Genomic DNA, 19,637 nt, shown 5'->3' on the forward strand with positions numbered 1-19,637 from the left:
CCCTAAGTATTTCCCCATAAGTGATGAGATGAAGGAAGGATTGACAGGCTCTTATGGAAATGAGAATTCACTTAAGAATCTGCCTTGCAAAAAGCCATCCTCATGCCTGAGAGAATAGGAAGTTTTGGAGGTAGAACTACAAATCTCCCTAGAAAATTTCATCTGTGTCTTTTTCAATGCAGAGACAAACAAGCAATGGGGGTCCTAAGTTCTACTTCAAGGAGCAAGGGCACAGTAATATTAGAAATAAATTGAAAGCAGATACCAATGGATTCTTACCAGAGCATCACTCTTCCCCCATTCTGACCCCACCATGAAATAGGCATTGAGAGGGCACAAGGTGTTTTATGGCTGTTGTAACAGCAGAGAAAGGACTATTGGTATTTAGTGAACAGAATGCTGCTCCAAAGAGGCTACATAAAGAAGAACAATCCTGCCCCCCAGTTCAACGGCACCACCATCCCCCGCCCAGGAGAGAAGCACTGGCTGTGATCCAACCCTCTACTCAGCTCTGAAACATTTTCAGCAAAGTCCCCCCAGGAACTCTAGCTTTGAGCAGCATCACTCCCTGGCATACCGCTAAGAGGAACAATTTAGGGAATGTGTGCTGAGGTCATAGGATGACATGTCAAGTGTGCTTTTATTTATAAGGCAGTTTAAAGCTCAAAAAGAGTTATCCAAAAAAGTCTCTTCGATTTGAGAATAGATGAGCTGTTATGTCTCACTCTGACCATGTTATTGAGGAGAGCCAGTTGTCTGGTTCAGACACTCCTGTGTGAAAATAACAAAACTTTATGGCCTGAGGACAAAGGAATCCTGATCAATCCGTTCTCTGAAGTAGGCTTTTCCTCCCCAACTATCCAAGAGAGGGACATGTTCCCAAGGAGGCCTGCTCAACAGGAGAGAGGGCCAGCAGGTCCCTCCAAATTTATGGTCTCCTCTCCAAGCCAAGTGGTGAGGTGTGGCCTGAGTGTCTGTGGCCACTAGTGATTTTTTTGTGCCCACTTGTGAGACTCTTTCCCACACATTCATGCACTCCACAGACATTTTGGGAAGTGATGATTATAGCCATTGTGCTGAGGGTTAAAGGAGACTGACCTAGTTAGCATTTTCACAGGCCCACTCACAGAATCTGCACTGTTAGAATTGCCAAGGGCTGGACACTGGCTTAGACCCAAAGACCACTAAGGCAGCGCTCTTCCCGATGGAGCTCCCAGCTCACAGAGGGCAGCTTCCTTGGAAGAAAACAAGGGCCCCAGGTGTGATGGATGTGGTACAGGCACAGTGGAAGGACAAGAAAGAGCCTGGCTGAGCCGACAGTGTCTCCTACAAGGACCTTGCCTCACCTCTCATCCTCTTTTGGAGTGTGTCCTACCCACCTGAAGAAGCCCCATCCAGGCCTCCCTTATGCAGTGAGCAAGTTCTACCAGACAGCTTCTGTCAGCAGGGTAATAAGCAGGATGGCTGGGCTGGGGGGTGGGAAGGGGAGTATGGCTATACTTAGTATATGGCTATACTATCCTACAGTATAGGATGTAGTCCCTATCTCTGTTTTTCTAGAAAGTTTGGATAGCTGTGTATACTACATTTAAAACAGGCTTTGGATTTAGATAAATGTGAATAAGCTGAATTTAGGTGAGTTTAAGCACTCAGATGAATACAGATACAGATTAAAAATCTAGACAATCTACTTTATCTTACTCTGAGGGTAATCATCAGTCTTACCAGGTTGTTACAGGATTAAATTAGATGTATAAATCTAATTTGGAAGGCATTAAATGGTCACTTTCCTATTGTGTACTGACCCAGTACCCCCTGTTGCTATTGTACCCATTTCCTTTGTATAGCACTTTTCAGTTTGCAGAGTGTTTTCACATAATCCTCTCACCTGATCCTTCCCATTACCTTGTAAGGTAGACAGATGAGGAAACGAGTAATTTAGTAAATGTCACCTACTCAGAGGTGAGCTGCGACAGTCTTCTGTGTCCTCACCTAAGAGTCTAAAGAGTGTGGAGAATTTTTTTCTGGTAGTCTAATCATGAGATAAGAAAGAAGGATGGTTCTTAATTTGTTGTGAAAGCTCCTAGACCGGCTCACTCAGCCCTGGGGTTGCCCAGGACAGTGGTAATTATCCTGGCCCAGATGCTTTCATGCCTTTCTTTCACCAACCCTATGTGGATGAATAAATATGCCTGGAGCCCCAGGGCAGAGGCAGGCGTGTGTGTGTGTGTGTGTGTGTGTGTGTGTGTGTGTGTGTGTGTGTGTGACTTCTGTAGGCTGGGGAAGAGCAGAAGAGAACCCAGGAGCAAGGCATGCTGGAGTGCTGCCGGCCTGGGCTGGGAGCCAGCCTGGAAGGAGGAAAGAGGCCACTCCTAGGACCACAAATGAGCCTTGCTGCTATAATGATGATGATGTGGCAGGGAAGACACATCTGGCCAGATGCAACTGCCAGTGGCTCGTTGGTCTAGGGGTATGATTCTCGCTTAGGGTGCGAGAGGTCCCGGGTTCAAATCCCGGACGAGCCCTATTTATTCTTTTCTATTTCTAGTTCCCCTGGCCTATTCCCATTATGTACCCATCTTATTTCCACAGAGGCTAAACTGGGTAAGAGAGAGCTGGCACAGGGTGGGAACATTAGAGGTTGTTACAGGATTAAGTTAGATGTTTAAATCTCAGTATACACTGCCTGGCCTTTGGAAGGCATTAAATGGTCGCTTTCCTATTGTGTACTGTCCCAGTACCCCTTGTTGCTATTGTACCCATTTCCTTTGTATAGCACTTTTCAGTTTGCAGAGTGTTTTCACATAATCCTCTCACCTGATCCTTCCCATTACCTTGTAAGGTAGACAGATGAGGAAACAAGAGTGGTAACATTAGAGTCAAAGGGTTGCATTTGATTAGACAGAAGGACAGCCTCTCAGAGGGCCTGGGATAAAGAGCTAGTGATAGGGACAAGGAGGGGACTGGAACTGAGCTGCATCAAGGTCAAGAACAGACAATCTCTCCATGTAAAAAATCCAAGCTATGAAACATGCTGGACTCATGGTCCAAAAGCTAGGATTAAAATTTACACTCAGTTTTCCCCTCAGTAAAATGGGAACAACAATATTTATTTTTCAGAGCTGTTGGGAGGATTAATTCAGAAACTGCAACATGCCTTAGAGAAATAGAGATTGTTAGGAATGACACAAGGATAAAGAGCATCTACAGTGGAAATTCTGGTACCATGACAGACTGGACTAATATATCTATCCCTTCATCAAGCACCCCTGAAAACATACACGGAGCTGTTGGATAAAACAGAATTGAAATATTGAAATGACAAATTTTACATTTTAGAAAAAGAAAATTTCCACATATCAGAATTAAAGAAGAAATGCAAAGCCAAAGAAAAAATAGGAGGAGGATGTCCTCAGCAGGAGTCACACACAATTAAATGCTCAGGGTCCTAGAGCTCTGTTTTAATACTTCCAGTTACAGAACATATGACCTCATCCCTCCAGACACAAGAAGCAGGAACTGAATTTCCTGCATAAAGCTCAAAACATCAAAGATATACCTCGCCTGTATAAAGAGAACTAAAAATTACATCTACCAGTTAAAGGAACCAGAGAAAAGGGTAGAAATACAAATCGACTCTGAGACATTAAAGTCCCAAGCCTCACCAACTGCTTGTATTATATCTAAATTTACTGTCTAAATTAGGTACAGTAAGAGATCATTAATAACAGTAAAAGAGAACAATTATAACAATATAATATAATAAAAGTTTTGTGAAAATGTGACATTTCTCAAAATATCTTATAGTACTGTACTCACTGTTATTGATCATGTGATATGATACAATGCCTAGTTGATGAGATGAAGTGAACTGGTTGATATAGACATGGTGATGTAGCATTTGCCTACTATGTAAGGATTATTGGAATACAGCACTGTGATAATGCAAAAGCCAATCTGATGAAACTAAAACAGCTACTAAGTGACTAGTGGACAGATAGCCCATCTTGGGCTGATCAGAGCTAGATGGTGCAAAATTTCATCATGTTGCTCAGAATGGCATACAATTTAAAATTTATAAATTGCTTATTTCTGGAATTTTTCACTTAATATTATCAAACCACAGTTACATGTGGGTAAGAGAAACTGTGGAAAGCAAAACTGTGGATAAGGAGAAACTACTGAAAATTAAACTTTATCACAGATATTTATGTACTGGAAAAAAACAAAAACAAACCATAGTATATATAGGATTATATATATATATATATATATATATATTATCTATGGTTTCAGGCATCCATTGGGAGTCCTAGAACATAGATAAAGGGAAAGTATTGTATATTATTTACATTGTGCAGGATCCAGGCAGATAAATTAAATGTAAACCTGGTTTAGGCCCCTTGAAACCCTTAGAAATACTACATCTAAGCAAGGAAAGTTCTATAAGAATGTTTTCATAAGATAGGGCATATGGAACTCTCGCCAAAACAAAACAAAATACCCCTGGTGCTGGAGAACCAACTGAAGGAGCACTTACAATAAAATATCATCAACTTACAGGGTCCCCCCTCTCACTTTTTCCTCTGTCCTTACCAAAAAATACAGAAGGCACTGATAACTGTGACCTAGCCAGTTGCATGCTGCCCTTGTAGGCTTGAACCAAGCTGAGCCCCTGAACATTTCCAGGCATTGATAAACATGTTAGGTTGTTGCTCAAAACACTGAAAGATCAACCTAAGCTGCTAAACACACAGAATCTAGCTCCATCCCCAATCAAATCCCTTAAATCTTCATATGAATTCTACATCCTGACCCCCTCATTGTGGAAATACCTAGGCAGAAGAACCTTTGTCTTACTTCCTTGAGGACACTCAGCAGCCTACTTTATATGTGAGTTGAATTGACCACCCTGGTATTTAGAGCTTCTTTCTTTGGAGTCCTAACCAGTCGCATCTTGGGATGGTTTGGGGCATATTCTTGCAGGAACTCCCCCAATGCCAATTTTGAGGTAATTTCAGTCCCATGTTTGGCCTAGATGAAATAAAACTAGACAAGGAAGCAATCTATCATAAGGGAAAGCTGACAAACAAAAGATCACTCCAAGAAGTGCATATAATACAACATGAAAAACACTATGTAAGAAGTATACTTAAAAGTATTAAATATTAAGGCAAGCAGGGGTGGTGATGCACATCTGTAATCTCAACTACTTAGGAGGCTAAGCAGGAGGACCATGAGTTTGTAGTTAGGTTGGATAACTTAGATGAGACCCTGACTCAAAATTAAAAAAAAAAAAAATTAAAGATTAATAGTAATAAAACAAACTGTAATGAAAATAGGATATAATGAAACAAAACCCATAGTACTGAAGAAAAATGAATAAAACATTAAGGAGTGAAAGATATAACCATTAAAATTAAAGACTCTGTGATGTATTAAATAGTAGATTAGACTCAGTTAAAGACAGAATTAGTGAATTGAAAGACAGAACTGATGCACTCATTTAAAAATATGAAAAAAGTAGAAAAGTAATGAGAGAAAATATGAAAGAATAAGTTAAAAACACCGGGAAAGTATGAGACACATTAATATACATATATAATCAGAGTTCCTATGAGAGACTGAGAGAATGGGGAAATTTTAATATTCCAATAAATAATATTGAGAATTTTTCATAATGGAATGAAAAACATAGGTTCTCAGGTTGAAGAGTCCTGACTCAAACACACAGTGGTAAATCTGTAGAATACTAGACAAACAATGAAAAATCTTAAAAACAATAAGAAAGGGAAAAAATGCCTGTTTGTCTACAAAAATAACATCATATTAGCAGCTGACTTCTTATTAGCAACAAAAGATTATAGATAAATGGAAAAAATATCACTGTTACTTATTAGTAGCAAAAAATTATAGGAAAAATATCTTCAAAAGCTCAAGAGAAACTGTCATTCTGAATTCTATGGACACTAAATTTCCATATGAAGTGTGTGAAATAATGACATTTTAAGACAAAGACTGAGAATGCTTACGACTCAAAGAGTTTCCCTGAAATGTCACAACTGAATATACTTCATAAGAAGGGAACTGAAATTACAAGGAAAAAGTGAAATGCAAGAAGAAATGGAGGGCAGAAATGAGAATGAGAATGGAATGTAAGAAGAAATGAACAGAAGACTTTATAAATATGTTAGTAAATCTATACAAGCATTGAGGTGGTGGTGAGACTTAGTGGGCATAGAAATTAGGTAAAACGAAAACAACAGATTGAAATATGAGGAATTATGGGAAAAGAAGATCAGAGTTTACATGTCCTAAGTTCCTTCTATTATTCAGGAAAAGTATGATGACAGTGACTCACTGTAGACTTCAGTAAGAATCATTAGAAAATATAAAAAGAGGTAATCAGTACAAAAAAAACAGAAATAGAATGTGTAATTTCTAAATCAGCAGGGGCCAGGAGATAAATAAGATAAGTAAAATAAATATAGCCACTGATACTGGTGTTTAAATTGCTTCTTTAATGTTTAAATTGCTATTTTATAGAACAATTTGGCAACAACTAGTGAAGTTTAAGATGCACCTACTCTGTGACCCAGAAATTCTACTTCTATGTATCTGCCCTGGGGAAATACTCACACAAGAAGGCATGCACAGAACTGTCCATTGCAGCATTGTTTTTAATATGGACAACTAGAAATAACTAAATTCAATTAGCAAAAGAATGATAAATAAATTGTGGTCTATTCAGCAATAAAATAGTATTCATGAACTAGAGCTATGTGAAACAACATGGGTAAATGTAAATAATTGAGAAATGTATCTGCAGAAGAAAGTGTACAATATAATACCATTCAGATAGATTTCAAAAACACAAATCAAAAGTTTAGATTGTTTGAAGATATATACATCTCAAGTAAAACTATAAAATCATAAATAGGGGGCTCCTCTGAAATAAATGTGTTTCAGTCTGTGTACATGGTTAATTGCTATCTTATTCTCTGTGCGTTCCAGCATTTTTCAAATATTTATTTTTTTCTTTTTAATGAAAGGATCTAAGCATTTAGAAATAAGGGTAAAGGAGATAAATGACTACATCAGTCCTCAGAGAGGATGATCTCCTGGGATGGGATTAGGAGGGAGGCTGAGTCCTGCATCCAGGGATTATAAGGATTAATTCAGATTATCCCCTAAGATGATCACCTGGCTGACATGCCCACCACTCCTGCCCTTCTGAGATGCATCCCTGGACCATCGCCCACCTTCCTCCCAACCTTCAAGCTTTATTCTCCTGTCTCCTAATTTCACCCTCACCCTCAACCCAGCACTAGTCTGAACATGGTTTGACCAGTTGGCTCCTGAAAATGGACTGTTTCAGGTTGGTGACCCACACTGTGGCAGCCAAGGAGAGATTAGTCCTAATACTCAAGATCAGAGCTCCCTAAGAGAGCTTGGAACCCTGGATGTCACAATTGACAATTTCTTCCCTATCCCTCCTCTCATCTGCCCAGAGGTCACAACAGTCAAGGCCAATGCTAAACTGGCCTTGCTGGCTGAGGCAGAACCAGAAGAAGCTGGGTTGGAGTGAAGAGCCATTGTGCTTCCAGATTTAGTCTCTGTCAGTCTCCTGAGCTGCAAGTTGAGTCCCCAATGCCAGCCCCTTTCCATCCTGATAATTGCCCTGTTCCTGGAGTCTAGGCAGACCCTCTGCAGGAGTCTGGATGGGCTTGTTCAACACTCTTCACCCACAGATGAATTACTAGGCCATGGGAATCTGAAGATGTATCTGTCCTCTGGGGAGTAAATGACACATTCTGTGTTCATCTTTCAGAGCACCAGGGTTGGGGAGTGAGAGAAGAGAAATGGGCAGAAAGACAGGAGAAACGGGGAGAGAGAGATGGATTTTTGGACATTGTTACTGATAGGAAATATTTAACTTTGCAAGTATGAGATCCAATGTTAAATAAAACAGAGCATTAACTGGGTAGTTGGGAGATTTATGTTTATCCATATCTTCTTTGGGCCAGGTACTTTGTTATACATTGGAGATACAAGGGTGACTAAGATAGTTTACAACTTTTAACAGATTTGGTGGGCAGAAACCCAGAGTGATTAGTGCCACTCAGAGACAGAGGACAGGTAGGAGCATCTAATGGAGAGGAGATGGAGCACCAGAGTTGTCTCTCAACAAAGGGATGAAGGATAAGCAGGAGATGTGCAGGCAAAGAAATGCTTCTTTCTTGTGGAACATGGCAAGCTTATGAGCCTGAGAGCCTGTGGAACTAAAGTCACACAACATGTGCCCAGACCTTGGGAGTGGTTATGCAAAAAAAAAAAAAAAAAAGAATTAGTGAGTGTCACTGTCTTAGGAGTCTCCCACCAATTTCCTCAGTGTGCTGGGAAGCCCCGAGTCCCAAGTATAACCAATCGCTTCTATTCTGAACGACAGGGAAGGCCACCTAGAGGTGACTCCCAAATGAGGGTTGAAGAATAAGCAGGGGATGTGCAGGCAAAGAAGAGCTTCTTTCCTGCGGAACCTGGAGAGCAAAATGCTGTAGAGGTAGTCATTTCTTGAATGAATGAACGTTTAAGTAAATGAAATAAGCCCTCTGGGCTTCTACAACTCCCTTCTACATGAGCGAACATTAGTAGAGCCCACTCCCCAGCAGGACACAGCGGGGGCGGGGCTTGAAGCTCAAAGGGTTGGCAGGCCCTTGTAGAGAAGAGGCCTTGGACACCGGGCACAAAGGCTGCTTGGGGCCTCCCTTCCTAAACCTGTGGCTGGCTCTGGCTTGGTGGGAGGCGCTGAAAAAGCAGAGAGTTCGGGGCCCAGCTATCTCGGCCTCGGCTTTCCTCCTCTAGCCTTGTTACCGATCTGGGACGCAAGAGGCACCGCGCAGGGCTGGGGTCCAGGCTGGCTACGGAGGTGGGGACTTCGGCCCTGCATGGAGCAGGAGGGGGCGCGTCTGTGCGTTTGGAGGAAACACTCTATCCTTTCCTTTTCTGACCCAGTCACCCGACAGGACCGCGTTCTGACGTGTGGTAAGAGGTGTCCCTATGCGCAGCTGACCCGATGTGAGACCCGCGGCCAGAACCAGTGGATCCTGTCGCTCCCTCTCGGAGCAGCCTTAAACCTAGATTAGCTCACGTCGATAGTCTGGACTCGGCCGCTCCCTGAGCTCTCTCAGGCAGGAGTGGGACACAGGGGACCGGCGCTCACCCTCTTGTGCCCTCCGCTGCGGGGTCGCACGCCGGGGACCGTAAGGGCTTCCGGGCGGCGGGGGCGGGGGCCTGCGTCAGGTGGCCGGGCCTGGCCCCGCCCCCTCGGCCCGCCCTCCCTCTCTGCGCACCCGGCTCGTGGTCCCGGGCCCCGCGGCTGCGGTTTCAGCTCCGGGAGGCGGCGGCGGCGGCGGCGGGAGCGGCCATGGAGGCGGGCGCCGGGGCCGGCGCGGGAGCCGCGGGCTGGAGCTGCCCGGGCCCAGGTCAGAGCCTCCCCTCCTAATCTCCCACCGCCCCGCTTCCTCTCCCCACTCTCCTCCAACCCGACCCCCAAGTGCTCCTGTCGCCACTGCTCCCCAGATCTCTGTCCTAAGTCTATCTACTCCATCCCGGCCTTCACCCCGGCTCGGTCTCCATCTTTCGGCCTGAGGCTCCCTCCCCCTGACAGCTCCTCCCTGGGCGCTCGCCGTAATATCTCTTCAGCCAGATGGTTCTTCCAACCCTCAGGGACTCGAGAGTCTGCACTCCTCTGGCCCCGAAGGTTCCTGAGTGCCCGGCGAGGGTGGGGTGGTGGGGATGGAAGGAGGGGAGCGGCCCTGGCCCTTGCCCCTTAGCGCACGCCGCCCCACCTCCCTCCCCTCCGCGTGCCACCGCCCCCTTTCAGCCCCTTCCTCCCTGGCTCCTGCCTTCTCTCTCATTCTAGCCTCTCGCGTCCCTGTCCCCCAGAGTAAACAGACACACACCCTCTTTCTGTCTTTGCAAGGAAGAGGAGCCTGGAACGGCCTGGAACAGGGGTGCCGATGAGGTTGGGCAGCGCGGGTCTGGGTTCCCCACCCCATTTAGAGCATTGAGAGGTGGCTGAAGGAGGGTAATCACAGAGCAGAGCAGACTCTGGCACCTCCACTGGGACAAGTCCCGGGGCTCCCTGGGCTAGATGTCATGCCTTCTCTGTCCTCTGCATCGCAGTCCCCACTGCATCCCACAGTACCTCCTTTCTTCCTGCTCACAGGACCCACAGTAACCACTTTAGGCTCCTATGAGGTATCTGAGGGTTGTGAGAGGAAGAAAGGCCAACGCTGGGGGTCCCTGGAACGTCGTGGGATGCAAGCCATGGAAGGTGAGTCTTCTCAAAAGGCTTTCTGTCCCTTTACCCTCCTCCCCCAGTTCCTATCCCTCCCTCTTCCTCCCTCTGACCCTAGAGCTCTGAGCCCGGACACAGCCCTTCCCTCAGCTCACCTCTGGCCCCTCCTCATTCGCTGCTGAGCTCCAGTCCTCCCCAGGGTTCAGGCTTTGATGGAAGTTCAGAATACATCCCTTTGGGGCCCTAATCGCCCAGCTAACCAGGTTGTATGTCCTGGCGGAGCTGCCAGATAGAGAAAGAGGCCTCGTTGGACAGAGCTTTGAAGCAGGCTTTCGGCAGGGGGTTTGTTCTCACTGCCTGACGACCCAGATCCCAAGCTGTCTCTTATTTTAAAAAGCAAGAACATGAGCATGTGAATTGTCTTTCTGGGGCCACCACCATTAACTTCTAATGGAAGTCTTGTGTTTGGTTCTCTATAGAATATCTTCCTTCCTGAAAGACAGAGCCTAAAGGGTGAGGCCAACCTCTCAACATGCATGCATCCCCACCACACCCTTCTGACTTGGCAGTTGCTGCCAACACATTTCCCAGGACTTCCTATGAAGTGTCCCCAATAAGCCTCTCTGCTTATTCAATGTGGACAGCTCTGCTCCCTCTGAGGGGGTCAGATGACACAAGTGTCCCAGATGAAGCTTAGGCAGCTGATATTAGAGAAAGTAAGACAAAAGATTCAGAATTTCAAAGCAAAGCAGACATTTCCCACACAGACAAGATTTTGCTATATACAGGAACTGCATTGCAGTAAAGGAGGGGATGCTCACCAACCAGAGGCTGGGGACCAGCACCAAACCCCAGTTTTTTTATGCATTAAGATGCCAGACTTTCTTTTAAATGGAAATACCTAAGAATTTCCTTGAAAACCTCCTGGGTCAGTAGGGGAGCGGGAACCTCATGACACCCAGCAGGAAAAAGCCACGTGGACCTTTTAGAAAATTCCAAAAATATATTTGTTAACATACATTTGAAAGAGCCCCAATATTTTTGCAAAAAGAGACTTGGAATTGTTTCATTCCAATGTTTTCTTTCTCTACCCACCAACAGTCAATGCTTTCTTATTATGGAAAGGCTAATGTCTTGCAAGCCATCTGGGTAATTTTTTAACCTTCTACAAACCCTCTAACTCATCAGCCTGATGGTTTGGCAGTGTCAGAATCCTTCTTCACTACTTGGCCCACTTCCAGACCACCAAGCTAGAAGAACCAGGCATTCCTATGCAAACTTTGTTAGAATAACCAAACATTCCTGTGTCCTTTGTTCACCTGGTCAAAGTTCACCCAAAAGTTGGCTGCTTCATTAGCTCAATGGCAGTGGAAGGGGGCCACCAAGTGTGATCTTGGACCAGAAAAGACTTTAGAGAGGATGCTTCCAAACTTGGCCCTTATACCTGAGGACTCATCATGAATATGGTGAGGTCCTGTCCAGGGGCTCCTTAGGGGATACCAGATGAAACTATTCTACCATCTTGGTCCTGGGTGGAGGGTTTTGGAGGGCCCTGGAAAGACTGTGGATAGGAAGTTCCACTGACTCCCTGGTGGGATGTCTCTCCTAGGGGAGGTATTACTCCCAGCTCTCTATGAGGAGGAAGAGGAAGAAGAGGAGGAGGAAGAAGTAGAAGAAGAAGAACAAGTACAGAAAAGTGGCAGTGTGGGCTCCCTGTCACTGGGCAAACACCGGGGCCTAAGCCTCACAGAAACAGAGCTGGAGGAGTTGAGGGCACAGGTGCTCCAGCTGGTGGCAGAGCTGGAGGAGACCCGTGAGCTGGCAGGGCAGCATGAGGATGACTCCCTGGAGCTGCAAGGTGAGCACTTGTGATGCCGGGCGGAGCAGGGATGGTTGGACCCAAAGGCTCTGTGCTTCCCAGCTGATACCCCCTTTCACTGCAGGGCTCCTGGAGGATGAACGGCTGGCCAGTGCCCAGCAGGCAGAAGTGTTCACCAAGCAGATCCAGCAGCTCCAAGGTAACACCCTGATTGTGACAGTGGAGAGGTGACCATCTAAGTTGCTACCCAATTACCTTTATCCTAGGGGCTTGCTGAAGCATAGAAGACAAGAATAACCTAAAGCAATACTTTCAATTCATTTTTCTTTCAATTCATTTCATTGTCTCTCCATTCTTCTCTTTCCTGAATTTCTTTCTTTGTATCTCTTTCTGGCTCTTCTGTTCTCCTTCTTCCTTCTTCTCCTTCTCCTTTTCCTTCTTCTTTGTACTGGGGATTGAACCCAGTGGCACTTAACCTCTGAGCCACATCCCAGCCCCTTTCTTTTTTTCTTTCTTTTTTTTTTTTTTTTGAATTTTTTTAATATTTATTTTTTAGTTTTCGGTGGACACAACATCTTTGTTGGTATGTGGTGCTGAGGATCGAACCCGGGCCGCACACATGCCAGGCGAGCGCGCTACCACTTGAGCCACATCTCCAGCCCCTTTTTCTTTCTTTTTAAAAATATATTTTAGTTGTAGATGGACATAATACATTTATTTATTAATTTATTTTTATGTGTTGTTGAGGATCAAACTCAGAGCCTCACATATACTAGATAAGCACTCTACTGCTGAGCCACAACCACAGTCCCCCTAGCCTCTTTCTTATATTTAGAGACAGGGTCTCACTTAGGGCCTTGCTAAATTGCTGAAGCTGGCTTTGAATTCATTATCTTCTTGTCTCAGCTTCCCGAGCTGCTGGGATTATAGCATGAGGCTCAGCACCTGGCTCTTCCCTTTCTTGCCCTCCTACCTCATATATTTTTTCAGGTTCACGCCTTTCTCTTCTCAACCTTCTCCCTCACACCATATCCCTTGTCCCTTGTTCACCTGGTCAGTGCCAGGGGTGAGTGATCAAGGCTGAATTCCAAACCAAATGCCTTTTTCTGGTGTTTTTCTGGCTCCTTAGGACCTGAGCTTGTAGCTCCCACAAACCTCTCTTCCAACACCCACATCCCTTTGTCTCTGGAAAAGCAGCAAGGCAGGAGTCCCATATTCCACTGCAGTACCCAATAAAGAGGCAGCTTTGGTTACTTTTTTGGTCTTCCAGAAGGTTTTGGGGGAGCTGCCCTAGAAAACAGTAGGGACTCTCTGGGGAGAACTGAGATCAAGCCAAATGAAAGTATAAATGAAGAAAAAAGGAAGTCCAGAAAGCTGGCCTAGAGAGAAGCAAGCAAAGCTATAAGAGAAGCTGGGTGTGGTGGTACATACCTATAATCGCAGTGATTTGGGAGACTAAGGCAGGAGGATCACAAGTTCAAGGCCAGCCTTAGCAACTTGGACCCTTGGCAACTTAGTGAGACCCTGTCTCAAATTTTTTTTAAAAAATTAAAAAGGTATAGAAGAGGGAAAGAGAAGGAGACAGAAGATATAAGCAAAGGGAGATGCAGGAAATGTGGCAACAAAGAGAAGAAAAATGGCAGATGTGTCCCACAGGTGGTCTTGGTTCCCCTTTGGGTCCAGCTCTCTCACTTACAAATTTTGTGATCTGGGGAAGGTCACTGAGATTCAGTTTCTTATCTGTAAAATGGCACTGATTAATTTGCTTATCAACTATTTATTGAGAGCTTTTATATTTGAAAGGCCAGCTATGAACAGGACAGACAAAATCTCTATTGAAGAGTAAGTTCTAATGGAGAAAGGAAGAAAACATAAGTATGGGAGTCAATAAATGTTATGAACATAACAATATGATACACAGAGAAGGGATAAGATAGGAGTTTATTTTAGCTAGGGTGGTTTGAAAAGTCCTTTTTGAAAAGGTGACATTTGAGCTGAATCATGAGTAGGATCTAGCCTTTCAAGATCTGAGGGAAAGGCACACCAGGCAGAAGGAACAGCAACTGCAAAGGATCAGAGGTGAGAATAAGTTTCATGTTTTTGAGAGACAGAACAAAGGTCCTGGTGGCTTGAGTGAAGTATACGTGGGGGATCTTGGTAAGGTTAAATTCTGGTTAGCAGGTGGAGGCCAGATTACAGGGAGTCTTGTAGACTAGCAGAGAGGTCTGGCTTTCATTTTAAGTGTTCTAGAAAGCCATGGGAAAGTGTTAGACAGGGCTGGGGTGATATAATCTTATGTACATTTTTAAAAGAGCACTTGGCCACTGATAGAAACTGGATAGAAAGAAAGGGTGTTGAAACAGTGAGTCTGATCAGGAAGTTATTGCAGTTGCCCAACTAGAGGTGATGGTTGCTTGGATTAGGGCTTCAGAAATATATTTTGAAGGTGAAGTCCTTAGGACTTGCTGATGAATTGGATGGAGGATAATAAACATGAAAGATGAGTTTACCTCGAGAAATTGGGTGAGTGGTGGCATCATTTATTGGGACAAGAAAAACTTGGCAAGGAACAAATTTGGGGAATAGGGGAACCATTTAGGTTTTCTACCTGATTAGTTTGAAATGGCTATAGATATTCAAATAAGTATGTTAAGGAGGCCACTAGATATATGAATCCAAGACCAGAAGAGAAATTGGGGCTGAAGATAGAGATTTGGTACTTATCAGTATAACATATACAATATGATCCATACAGTCACATGGAGATAACCACACAGTCACATGGAGAAATACCAGAGGAGGAGAGAGAAGGGTCCAATTTGCAGACACTCCAGTATTTAGGACTCCTATTGAAGGAGAAATGAACAAGAGACTGTGACAGGAGATTCCTGAAACACTGTCATGCCCTGGAAGCCAAGAGCAGAAAATGCTTCAAAGAGAGAATGATCCACTGGGTCAAAAGTTGCTAAGGCAAGTGAGATGACCCTTGGAGTTAGGGAGATGGAGAATCTGAAACATTTCAGTGCAGATCAGTGCTGACTGGATTGGAGTTGAAGAGGAAATAGGAGGTCAGGTAGAAAAAGTGAGTACAGATCACTTTGTTGGTCATTTTGAAGAGAATCAAGGCAAAGAGAAATGGGGTCAAAGGAGAGTTGTTTTGTTTTTATAAGGTAGGAAATGCTAGATCATGTTTTTTTTGAAGGAAAAGATCCGCTAGATCCAAAAAAAGTAGTAGCCATAGCTTGGAGAAATGGAGCGTTCTTCCTTTCCAACAGACGGGAAGTTAAGAGAAGCTGAACTACCAGGGAAAACAGTACTCTAGAGAGTTTCGGTCCTTACCAGGATTGTTCCCAGGATTTACAGGATCACCAAGATCTCGACCAGGGAGGGGTCCCAGCCTGGATGGCCGCCCCGCGCCCCGCGCCCCGCGCCCCGAGCCCCGCGCCCCGCTGGAGGGAACCTGAGACGGTCTGCGCGCACGCGCGTTGCCCGTTTCCGTCGAGAGGGGGCGCGCGCGCGCGGCCTCAAAGGCAGCTGGTGTTAAGAGGCGGTTCGGGCCGCCACAGCCCCTCCGGGGGCCCGGACCCCGGCCGGCGGCGGGAGGCCCCCCAGGGAGACCTCTTGAGGGGGGGGCATTGAGATGGAGGCCATAACCAGTGAGTGAGAATCAACTTGTTTGCCTTGCAGCCCAACTCCTGGGCCCTTGGCCTCACCCGAGGGTAACAGCTCCACATTCAACTGGCACCAGCACTTTGGAACCCAGCTTGGGCCTTTCCAACTCCCAACTTTCGGATGGGCCCCGTCCTGCGGGCCTGCAAGCCCCGCCCCGCCCCGTTCCACACATTCATTCGGCCTAGGAGCTGGGACTGCTGAAGAGTACTGAAAGGAGATTTGAACCCTGATGTCAAGGGCATATTAGGGAGTGGAGGTTGGTCTGCCATAGCAGGAAGCCCACCTCAGGCTGTAGAGCCTTTATCCTAATGACCATTTACTCATGCATCTTCCCGTCTAGGCTGAGCTCCGAGATGGAACTCTCTATGCTATTCAGTAGTAGGGATGGAGGAAGGACTTTCTTCCTTTAAAATAGGAAGTCACACCTGGGACAGTGGCACAAGCCTGTAAATTCAACGACTTGGAAGGCTGAGGCAAGAGAAGCACAAATTCGAGGCCAGCCTCGTTAACTTGGCAAGGCCCCAAGCAATTTAGGGAGACTCTGTCTTAAAATTGAAAGGTCTGGGAATGTAGCTCAGTGGTTGAGTGTCCCTGGGTCCAAGCCCCAATACCTCCCCCGGCCACACACACACACACAAAAGTCAAGTAGGAGTCAGAGAACTTAAGTGGACATACTTGGTCTTGGTACAGTTCATTAGCTAATACTTGTTCAATAGACCAGGAAGAGGAGACAGCTAGGAAAAAAAAAAAAAGTGACCAGAACAGCACATATGAGTTCACAAGCCTAGGGCAGGGCGGTAGACCTTCCCCTGAGATGCCTGGTCCCTTCAGCCTCTATATCTGCAGTATGCCCAAATTTGTCATTGTCTTCTTATCTCTCCACTCCTTTCTTTTTTTAAGACAAGTTCTCACCATGTTTCCCAGGCTGGTCTTGAACTCCTGGGTTCAAGTGATCTTTCTACTTCAGCCTCCCAGATTCTTGGACTGCAGCTAGGCCACCACACCCTAAATTTGCCTTTAAAATGTCTAGGTTCTCAAGCTTAATGGGGCATGCATGTGTGTAATCCCAGCCACTAGAAAGACTAAGACTAGGGGCATTGTAAGTTTGAGGCCAGCTTCTGAAACCTAGACCTTATCTTAAAAATAAAAAGGGGTTGGGGTGTGGCTCAGTGTTAGAGGATCCCTGGGTTTAATCCCCAGCACTGCCCTACCCACAGAATGTCTAGGTTCTCTTCTGATTTTTAAAAAATACCCAAACATATAATTCTGTACACATAGGGGAAACAAGTTTATTGAATATGTGAACCTCTACCTCATTTATGCCTGAATATGGCAAATACATATTGAGTTGCATTCTGCTTTGCACAATACCAGGTCCTGGAACTATAATGGTGAGCAAAACCATAATGTTCTTTGTCTATAAAACTTACAACTAAATGAGGTGGAGACTACACAACACTCACTGCAAAGTTTAAGGTGCTATGAGAGCATTTAATAGAGGAATTTCCTTAGCTTTTTGAGGAGGTTGGGGGAGAGGCTAGGGAAAGTTGGACTCTTAATGGTAAGTAGAATGAGCAGGAGTTAAAGATGGGGCTTGGGGAGAATATGTCCTGCAAAGGGTTTGTTGGAAGGTCCTGACACTTCTGGCCTAGTCCTCATGAATTGCCTAATGCTGGTCTCTAAATCCTGAATTTTTTTTTTCTTTTTTTTGTGGTACTGGAGATTGAACCCAGGGCCCTGTGCATGCGAGGCAGACACTCTACTGACTGAGCTATATATCCCCAGCCTCCTAAATCCTGAATTCTTATTGGTGTCCATTCCTTTTATTCTTCATCCACCTTTGGGTTCTCCTGATCCTAGATGATGAGTACCTATGTCTAGAAATCATAAGATGCTCCACAGATACAGAGAGCTCTGACACACTGCTTTTGTAAATTGAAAAGAATATATATTATTACATAGAGACTTGTTGCAAAAACCAAACAGCATACCTATATATGATTTGGAATACCTTGTAACATCTCCCACTCTTCTAAAACAACTGCTCTTTAGGATTTTGGGGCATAGATCTTTTCTGTGCCTTTTCTTGTGTCTTTGTACATTTGTGTGTTTTATGCTATATATAAATATATTTTTATAAAAATTAGGTAATGCCTTACATTTTCTGGCTCATTTTTCTTTCCAGTTCACATATATGGAAGTCTTTTTGTATCTTCATTATGGATCTGCCACTTTCTTTTAGAGGTCTGCATGATATTCTATTTAAACATCATCAATCCCTTATCAATCAACATTTCATATTGTTTTGGGTCTAGTACTTCTAGTATATTCTGTAAAGTCTAAGCTTTGAGGGTGAATAGGTGAAAAATCTGTGAAAACTTTTTAGTTAGGGAATTTTTAGGACTCAGGGTATCAATAAAATATTGTCAATTAGGTTTGTGTTTGACTGTCAGGTAATTCCCTAGAAGAATCTGGGAGAACTTGTTTATAGTAGCCCAAGTTGTTGCTTTCAGTGTGAGGCCTCAAAATCTGTCTTCCTGCTGTGCCTTGTAGAGTCACTGTGTTCCCTTCTCAGGTATTCCTTTCATTCCATGCCATATGATGCTTTACTTCTCTGATAAGGTAGAGGCTAGGTTGTTAGCCATTTCCAGACAAGAAATAAGTCTGCCTAGAACTTTTTATCTATAGAACATGGTAGATTAGTTCACTTAACTCAACCTTTGGGCTTTGCAGGTGAGCTACGGCATCTACGGGAGGAGATTTCCTTGTTAGAGCGTGAGAAAGAAAGTGAACTTAAAGAAATAGAACAGGAGTTGCAGTTGGCCCAGACCGAGATCCAGAATCTGCGGCAAGCTGCAGCAGATTCTGCGAGTGAACATGAGAGTGACATGGCATCCCTGCAGGAGGATCTCTGCCGAATGCAGAATGAACTTGAGGACATGGAACGCATTCGTGGGGACTACGAGATGGAGATTGCCTCGCTCCGTGCAGAAATGGAAACAAAGACCTCTGAATCAACCAGTAGTCCTACGGACTTTAGTGGGTTGCAAGGTATGAGTGCAAGCCCTTCTCCTATTCTGTCAGCAAAGTCAAGCTGAGGAGAGATCATAGATAGGAAGATGGAGGAAGAGTTGTGTTATATCATGCATGGAAAACCTCTAAGGAAAAAAACTTCTAGACTGAATTCAAGACTGTAGTGTAGAAAAACTTACCCAAATATTTTATAAGCAGTCCATGGTGGTGTAAGAAATGGTACCATGGAGATGTGCCCTGGGGATTCTTCCCCAGAGAGCCATTGGGTACTTGTTGATTTGACTATGGGAAAGCCCTTCCTGGGAAAGTGCCCAGTTCTGGGATGAGTGTACAAGGACTTGTCACCTTGGGGAACTCTTCCTGCTTATGTGGCATCGTGGCACTTTGCCTGAACCACTTTAGGGAGGCCTCCAGTTCTCCTTTCCAGGTCCCAGGATGCAATTCTTATGCTTCTTTAGCTTTCCCCAAAGTAGAAACTTTAGGGGGCAAAAAATCAGAGCACAAAACAGCTGGAGAGGAAGGGAGGTTATTTCTAGTAATTCATGAGGTACGTGAAAGCTTCCAGTGCTGCTTTCAGATAGTCTCCAGCTAGTTGCTAAGATTCATGACATCAGAGTCTACCTTTATACTAGGCTAGATTTGTGATCTGAGTATGAAAGCCCTATATTTGGCCAGGTCAAGCAGAGGCAATGAACAAGGAATCAAAGAACTGCAAGTTTTCCCAGATATATGAAGGCTCTCAGAAGAGCCTTTGGCCTGGTAGTGCTGGGAGAGGGAGGCTAGCACAGAGGAAAGGCCTTTGCTGGAGTGAAA

At 44.7% G+C, this 19,637-nt stretch overlaps 1 protein-coding gene and 1 non-coding gene across 9 annotated transcripts in view; both read left to right on the plus strand.

Annotated features, from left to right (window-relative positions):
* Positions 1-2,453: 2,453 nt before the first annotated feature.
* On the plus strand, positions 2,454-2,525 carry Trnap-agg (transfer RNA proline (anticodon AGG)). Its single transcript has one exon. It is a non-coding gene; the product is annotated as a tRNA-Pro (tRNA).
* A 6,881-nt stretch (positions 2,526-9,406) lies between these two features.
* Positions 9,407-19,637, plus strand: part of Ccdc136 (coiled-coil domain containing 136) — a 28,056-nt gene continuing 17,825 nt past the window's right edge. For all 8 annotated transcript variants that reach the window (XM_026411670.2, XM_026411672.2, XM_026411673.2 and 5 more), the window contains exons 1-5: positions 9,407-9,482; positions 10,229-10,336; positions 11,910-12,158; positions 12,244-12,318; positions 18,525-18,842. In XM_026411670.2, the coding sequence (XP_026267455.2) occupies positions 9,425-9,482; positions 10,229-10,336; positions 11,910-12,158; positions 12,244-12,318; positions 18,525-18,842 (808 nt within the window). In that variant the 5' untranslated portion in view covers positions 9,407-9,424. The remainder of the gene's footprint in view (positions 9,483-10,228; positions 10,337-11,909; positions 12,159-12,243; positions 12,319-18,524; positions 18,843-19,637) is intronic.

This window comes from Urocitellus parryii, chromosome 3 (assembly GCF_045843805.1).
Source record: "Urocitellus parryii isolate mUroPar1 chromosome 3, mUroPar1.hap1, whole genome shotgun sequence".
NCBI lineage: Eukaryota > Metazoa > Chordata > Mammalia > Rodentia > Sciuridae > Urocitellus > Urocitellus parryii.